Consider the following 8,661-nt stretch of genomic DNA (forward strand, 5'->3'; position numbering starts at 1 on the left):
CACAATGGCTACACAACAAAAGAATGAAAAGTATCCCATTACATAATCATCACAACATCTAACAACATTTAATACCATATTTTCAATACATAACAAATTAAAAATTACTGAATTGTTCAGCGTCAACTTAATTAGTAGTATAAAACCTTAATTGAAGATATCGTATGTATGACCAACAAATATTTATTACTATTGTTCTAGTTATTCTACGAGTAGATAATAATTATCCAAACCCATGTTCAATTTACCTCTATGCACAACCCCTCGATAAATACTTACAAAATTCCCCAACATACAATAATACACATCAAATTCAATAATTATAATTTAGGTAGGATTAGCTTCCCATACCTTTTAAACCATTGGATGGTTTGATCTTTTCGTGCTTCTACAACACAGTCCAAGTTTTTCCTCTTCTTTCTCACTCTCTGACCACCTTAACCAAAGTTCAGTGCTCTTTTTTTTTTTCTCACGGTAAGTTGTTTTCGGTATCCAAAAAAGAATTCTATAGTTACCCTCTTATATAAACTAATAACCTAACCTGAAACCTCCCACTAATACTTGCTTTTAGGAAAAGAAAAATATACACGTAGCAGAGCTTTTACCAATTGAGTTACTCAACATCTTGCAAAAACACACTTTCTCACAATAAGAAAACATTTAACAATATCAACATCATTCTCTTATTACATTTGAATTTCTCGAGTCTTAGAGCAACTTGTAGCCATGCATTATACAGATGTTCATATGTTTGTAAGTTACCGAAAATAAAACTCCTTTAAATTAATTTAAATATTTGTTTTTATCTGAGAAAGAAAAATCTTATTTGCAATCTAAATATCTTATTAGAGAATATGGTCATAATTCTTTTGGTTGGCTAATCGAAATATCTAGATCTATAGAGTACAGACTGTATACATTAATTTTTTTTTACATAAAAACGCTTTACAGAACAGATTATTTGGCAAAAACGATCTCCTTTTAGGCAAAATACGGTATTAACAACTATAACATTTTTTTTTTCTAAAATAGCCCTCAATTTTTATTCCGGAAATTCATTATGGAAAAAAAGATCATTATATTTCCAAATATTTGAATAGGATATTCCACAAATTCAAAAACATTCCTCTTTAGTCACTGATTCATTGACATTACTGTTTAAATTATTTGTTTCAGTTTCAGTTTGATAACAAAATAAAAACAAATAAGCCGTCAAATTAGAATAAAATAAATAGAATATAAGAGAGGCGTCAACTATAATTACCTTTGCCAGCAACCACAACCAAAGAAACTTTTCCCCACCACTCAACCATGTCTCGGCGTAGTCAGGCGCCGCCGCGGCCACTTTATAAGCAGCAGTCGTGGTCGCCGGACATGCTTCGGGACGAAGCGTGGCAACGGCGAAAGGATAACCACAACGTCAGCCGCGAGAACTGGCGACGCCACCGGCCGAGCAGGAGCCTGTCGGAGGACGACATGGAAGAACTCAAGGCGTGCATCGACCTAGGGTTTGGATTCGGTTCGGTCGAAATTGATCCGAAGCTGTCGGATACTATCCCCGCTTTGGAGCTATACCTTGCTGTTAATAAACAGTACAACCACCACAGCATCTCTAGGTCCTCCTCTTCGTCTTCCCTTGTCTCTGATAGCGACATTTCGAGCCCCACCACCATTTTCGATGCAGGTAATTCCCCTCTTCGTAAATTCATTTTAATTTGCTTTTCTTCTCTATTCAATCATTATGTCATCACAATGCTTGTCATTCTACAAATTTAATTCGTAACAGTTTTCCATTCTACCATTGATCACTTTTTTATGACTGATTTTCGTTAGAAATTTGATTGATTAATCACCTTTTTACCGTTAACCAGACTTGAATTTCAAATAATTTATAAGGAGACTAAGGCGATTGAGTTGGGTATCACTAACCAATGACAAGTTCTTAAATTTAAATTTGTTGGAGTAGTCATCATTCATAATCTCATTTTTGTATGAATGTGTGTTTGTTTGCAGCTAGAATTCCATTCAATGGACAATTTTTTTTTTCCGGAAAGTTCCTTCGGGATTAGAAGTTTGTTAATCATAAAATTGGGTTTAAACAAAATTTCTACATTGTAACCGATATTATGGTTTTCTTGTGATTTACATTCGTCAAGAAAAAAAGCGATTAATGCGACTGTCTCGTAAAATTAGGAATGAATATCGATTCTGGCAGTTTTGTCAGGAAAAAAATTGCACAAATTTGATTATATGGTTAAAATTTGAGGTTTTTTCTGTGTTGGTTATTGTATAGGTGATGATTTGGCTGTGAAGAAGACTCGGTTGAAGCAATGGGCGCAAGTTGTTGCATGTGCTGTGCGGGAATCTTCTTCATCTTCATCTTCATCTTCGGGTTCATACCCTTCCGACCATGTTAATTAGGAGTTGAATACCTGAAGCCCGCAGGAACAACACAAGACCAGTGTGAATTAAAGTGGACTCTAATTTGTTGATAGATAGTCTTTGGTGGTTTCTTTCCAGATTTTTTATGTTAATGTTTATTGCTTGTATTTGGTATTCTGTTTTTTTGCTAATGTAATTGTAGCATGGATGTGCTAATATGCATTCCCAGACTCTAAACATCAGTTGTTCTTAATTTGGGTTCTTTAGGAAATGACTAGATATCCGAGAGGTTGAATTTAGGTTGATTGACTTGTTGGTGATTCTTTTCAATGTTGTCTGGTTCTGTTATTGTGGTATCCTTCAGGTCCAATAGATCAGACACCAATTCTTTTCAATATAAATATTGTTAATAAACGTTCAAGTGTTATATTGTTCATCTAATTCCTGTTTTTTCTTCGGTCAGTGTTCTTATTGTTTGGATTGTTTCATGGATGTTCACTCGAATCACTAATATATTAATTGGTTGCATTACAGAGGAAAGGAAAATAGACAGAGCTCTTTCTTTTTCTCTTACAAAACTAAAATGGCCCCTAACTGCTTGTTACATAATAATATTCTTTCAAAACTTTTACTATTCCTGAAAATGGTCATATGACATTAAAAAGTTTCTTTATTACATATTTTGAAAGATTTCTGAAAAAGAAAAATATTGCAGAATGATAATTATAAAATGCCTTGAGATATATCATCCAAATTAAATTTATATGCAAGTCAGATTGATGATTCTGAAATCTATATAAAAAGATTTATTAACACCAAATAACGTTTGTAGAGAAATTTAAAATCTATTTTGAAATGAAAATTTTCATAAATTTTTTGTTTTAGTTTTTTCGAAAACACCTGGAAAATAGTATCATCCTCAAGGTACAGCAGCAGAGGCTGGAAACGGCGATGGTGTCCAAATCTTTCGTTATATGGAAGATTTGGAGTCGCATCCTCGCACAAGTGTTGAAAACTGGTTATCCAGATATGCTACTGGAATTGCAGATAAGAATGACTTACTTTTATTGATAATTATATTGCCTTAAATAAACATATTGTAACAAGAAACACAATTTCCCTTGTGGAAACATAGGCTAGTGGTAACTGAACAACATAAACAAACTCAGCCCAATAATTCCTAAGATTAGGACTTCTTTGATAACCACCAAGATGTTATTTAAATAGAAACTGTAACAAAACTTCTCCACTTCCTCCTTTAAACTAAATACTATGAAGAAATTAGTTTATTTCAGCAATATCACATGCTCCTAGTAGCTTTCCGAACTTTTGAAAAATGTTAACCTTGAATGCTTTGGTCATTCACTATATGTACCACATACTCTTGACTTTTGTATTGAACTAGTTCAATTATACTCTTCTTAAACCTTTTTAGAGAATGAAACCTCACATCAATATGTTTAGTTGAACTTGAATAGTACATGAAAAAAAATTTAGACAACTGACTTGTTAACATACATTAGTTGTGTAATCTTGATATGAATACTCCAATTCCTTTAAGATTCTCTTCATTTATATTTCTTGACAAGCACAAAAAACACTTGTTACAAATTCTGCTTTTTCTGGTTGATAAAGTTTAAATCAACGATTTCTTTAAACATCATGATACAATACTTGAACTCAGTAAAAACAACACACCATTTTCTATTGTTCTATAATCAATTCCATAATCTACAATTCCTTTTAGATATTGTAGTGCTTTTTTAGCTACTTGGACATGAATATCCATTGGTTTTGCCAGATATTTACTTATGAGGTACGTGATAAACATCATGTCAAGTCTTGTGGTGGTGAGATACATCAAACTCTCAATCAATTGCTTGTAACAAGTTTTATCAACAATATTTCTAGTTCCCTCTTTTCTCAATTTGTAATTAGGAACTATTAAGCTAAATACTACATTATGTTTCAGCATATCGATCCTCCTTAATGCCTCTAATGTATATTCTCTTTAACATATATAAATGCCATATGACCTTTGCAGATAATCAATCTCAAGAAAAAAACATCATCTTTCCCAAGTTAGACATATCAATTCTCTTAACATAGAGGCTTTAATTTCAGACATCATAACCTCATCATTATAGTAAAAATTAAATCATTAACATAAACACTTATAATGATAAATTTTCCTTCTTGGGTTTTCTTAGTGAATAAATTTGCTCTTTATCACATCACTAGAATCATTAACCAATGAAATGAGCTTCAACTTGACTAAACCAAGCTCATGGAGCTTGTTTTAATCCATACAAGACTTTATGTAGCTTGTAAACCAAGTGCTCATTGTCATTCTTTTTATAATTTTTTGGCTTCTCTGTATAGACATCTTCTTAGTTCTCCATGAAAAAAGGTTGACTTAACATCTAATTGGAAAACTTGCCAATTTTTATGAGAAGTAAAAGCAATAATCATTCTCACTGTATCCATCCTTGGCTCTGGTGCATTAATCTCTATGAGACCAACCTCATGCTTTTGAGAATATGCTTTAACTACCAACCTAGCGTTATACTTATGAATATTTTCGTGCTCATTGTATTTCATTTCATAAACCATTTTCACTCTAATCTTTTTTTCCCCAACGGGTAGTTCATTAAGTGGCCATGTCTGATTCTTGTTGATAAATTTGATTTTGTCATCCATAGTTAACCTCAATTTGGGACTCTTTACAACTTCTTCAAAACACAAGGGATCACTTGGCACCATTAAGGTCGTATGAGTCTCATCCTCAAAGAAACCTTCATTACAAACCTAACCATTCATCCACGTAGGAGGTTGCCTATTTCTAGATTGCATCTGTTTGTTTTGAGACTGCTGAGACATTCCATCTTCAATTTTAGACTAGTGTTCTTACCGGGATGTAAATCATGGACCTTTAGATAAATGGCAAGATCAAAGTGGTGGCTTGTATACTCTAGATGGTTGGAATCAAATCCATCGTTGTTTAAAGGAGAAAGATCTACCTATAAAAGACTCTCTGATACTCAAATCAATAAGAGAACTTCAGGATCTATATGAGTATAAAGTAGTGGGTATGAATTGTGTGTCATCCTTGAGGATATACCACATGTATTTATAGCGTTTTTACTGTTATAAAATCGAGAATATCAGAGAATATCAATAAATAACAAAATCTTACCATATGTGTGATAAAAAAGAAATAATATATCATTTAACCATATTAACCATATATTTTGTTGATATATGGCACAAAAGGATATTTATGATATCATATAATCAAGTTATCTAGATTTGACCATATATTCTATTAATATAATGTAATAAAACCAACAAATATATATATATAAATATATATATATATATATATATATATATATATATATATATATATATATATATATATATATATATGTTGATATTATTTAGCCATTTTAGGCCAATAATGCTAAATGGATTTTGTTAGGCATGTTCCTTAGTGTATTTATTGAGTCGGGTAGGTACATTAGGAAAAAAATATACTTGCTTTCTCCGAGGTCATGTTAAAACATGCTAATAATATTGGTTTAAGAAAATAAACATCCTTTTATATTTTTAATAAAATGAAATTTACTCTTTCTTTAAATAAACATTTATTTTTCTTATGTTTATAGTAAATGGCATAATCTTGTATGTGATTTTAATGAAGTTGATAAAGAGAATTAGTTCTAAAAGGGAAAAGGTGTTGAATAAAACTGAACACTTACTTTGAATATTTTCACAAACATGCTTATGTAATTTTTAAAGGATGTTGCCTAATAGTTTTCAAAATACGTCATAAAAGCTTTCTAAAATGTTTTCTGATAACTAAGATAGGTAAAACACTAGCAATAGAGAAAGAAAGTGTACATTTTCTCCTAAACAAGTTCATCCTCAACCAAAAGTACTTCTAGTTCTCTAATGTAAATTATAAAGGTGTTAACTCTTTGATAAATGTACCAAAATGTACAAGTAGTAACCAGTAAGACTAAATATCGTTTCTCAAGAGACTTGTGTCATACTAAATAATCGTACAATTAGTAACTAGTTTAGACTAAAGAATAGTTTCATAATTTGAGATTATGTGCAATAAATTAAATTGATGCATAAATGATAAAGATGAACTTTTGAAGTTAAAGACACTTAGAAAATGGAAAAGGTTATAAATGGTATGGATTGGTATTGTTGGGGTTAGATTTCACCAACTTCAATCTATTGCATATAAAAACTCACGTTCTCCCCATTAATATACTAAAGTCAACCTATAAGTCTACTCAAACTCTAATCCCTTAGTAGAATGAGATTAAATTTCCTTATTACAAGTCAATCCCTTGAACCCTTACTAAACAAAGTTGCTTTATGAACTAGGGTTTAAGATAACCAACGGGTCAAGCTTCATTCCTAGATACAAGCTTCATTAGATATCTTGATCCAAGTCTAGGTTTCAAAAGATATTTTCCAATACCTAATAAGTCAAGCATCAAGCTATGAATGACCACATCAAAGCAATTAAGTACAAAAATAAGAATACTAGCATTTAATGAAAAATGCATATATATATTCAAAGCATTTACAAGATACAAGAGAGCTTAATGGTTACACCTACCCCCAACAAAAATGGGTTTAGCTCTCTATTATCATGGAGAGCCCAAGCTTACAAAATGAAAGATGGAAGAAGATGGAGATAAAGAAAGAAAAAGGATAGTTCTCACAAGCCCTAAAAATTCATTAAGCTCTCGAAAGAGTGAAAAATTGTGTCATCAACAACCAAAGACAAGCTTCCCTCAAGCAAAAAGAAGAAATAAGACACAACTTTCCCCATCAAAATAAGAATCACCAGCCTTCATACTACTCAATGTTGCATTTTATGAATTGAATGACGGTAAGCGTTGGCTACCTAACACTCAACACCGAGTTTTGCGAACAAAATGCTGCATAATGTCACCTTCCTAGCACTCAATGATGGATACAAGATTGATAAGTCTTGCCTCTATAATGCTAGCACTCAACGACAAAGGAGGTGGTACTGAATACTAGAAGAACTTCATGATCTCCAAATTTCATTATTCTTCTTGCATCTTTAGGTTGTTAAATTCTTTTATTTGAGGAAAAAGTTTTCTATCACTGAATTAGACAAAAAAAATTGGAATTAGTGTAACCAAAACTATAATTATCTATAAAAGCAAGATAAAATTGAGGATTAAAAAGGTTAAAAGCTAAAAAAATTGATTTTGTTAATAAAATATGACTAAGATAATAGTAAAATTAACATTATCGAAAAGATTATACTAAATAAACAAATGTTTACAAATATTTTCATTATCACTTTTATCTTATATGTGTACACAAAATCTCTTTAAACTATTCAATAAACTTTCTCAAAGTTTAAGCATGAGTACACAAGGTCTTTCTAAACAATAAAACAAAAAAAAATGTTGTTTATAAGATAAGATTTTATACTCAAACAAGTAGATATCAAATGCATACACTTATTGTTCTAGATAATACTTCATGCATGTAAAGGATCGACATGAATATCCTTTTATAAGTTTTCTAGAAAATGATTTATTTGAGCATTTAAAAGCTTTGAAATAATGAAATAATATAAGTGTATGCACATAATATTGTTTATTGTTTTGGTCATCAAGTCTTCATATGCATGTTAAATTTTTATTTATAGGTGTCACAACTAAATGTGTTGTGACTCAATGCTTTTACGTTGTGCTTTATGTTAGAGCTTTCTAACATAAATATTTTTCTTTAAGCTAACACTTAATTTAACACTCTTTTTCGTTAAGGTAAAAGATAACTTTTATCAAGTGTTAAATGATAAAATTTAGTTAACATAGTATCTTTGTTTGGTGCTTAAATACTTGATTTTACTTTTTTTTACCATAATCCTTCTCATTATAGATAATTTCTTTCATATATAAATTTTCAAATAAAATGCTAAATTTCATGGGAAAAACAAATCAAGTAGCAAAAGGAACAATTTAGAAAAATGAGAAAGGACAAGAATTTTTCATTTAGATCAAGCCATTTGTTCAAGGGGAAAGGCATTGAAGTGATGCATTTTTTGCTTAAGCAAAAATCACCAAAAAAAAAATACATCTTTTGACCTCAATTTCACTCAAGCGACGAATGTTTCACTTAAGTGAATACAAGAAACAAAGGATGGATCTCTCCACCTTAACTTTGCTTAAGCAAAGGTATTCTTATTTAAGCAAAAACACCTTTTTCATCTTT

The 8,661-nt window shown here is 31.0% G+C and overlaps 1 protein-coding gene across 1 annotated transcript; it reads left to right on the forward strand.

Annotated features, from left to right (window-relative positions):
• Positions 1–1,251: 1,251 nt before the first annotated feature.
• Positions 1,252–2,803, forward strand: LOC106769590. The gene is made up of 2 exons (XM_014655269.2): positions 1,252–1,684; positions 2,294–2,803. Exons 1-2 carry the CDS (start codon positions 1,312–1,314, stop codon positions 2,419–2,421), a joined length of 501 nt encoding a protein of 166 aa, XP_014510755.1. The 5' UTR covers positions 1,252–1,311; the 3' UTR covers positions 2,422–2,803.
• Positions 2,804–8,661: the final 5,858 nt, after the last annotated feature.

This window comes from Vigna radiata, chromosome 7, assembly GCF_000741045.1.
Source record: "Vigna radiata var. radiata cultivar VC1973A chromosome 7, Vradiata_ver6, whole genome shotgun sequence".
Taxonomy (NCBI): Eukaryota; Viridiplantae; Streptophyta; class Magnoliopsida; order Fabales; family Fabaceae; genus Vigna; species Vigna radiata.

Coding starts and splice junctions, on each gene's coding strand:
- LOC106769590 (XM_014655269.2), top strand. CDS start 1,312: ATGTCTCGGCGTAGTCAGGCGCCGCCGCGGCCACTTTATAAGCAGCAG. Junction 1,685..2,293: donor CACCACCATTTTCGATGCAG/GTAATTCCCCTC, acceptor GTTATTGTATAG/GTGATGATTTGGCTGTGAAG.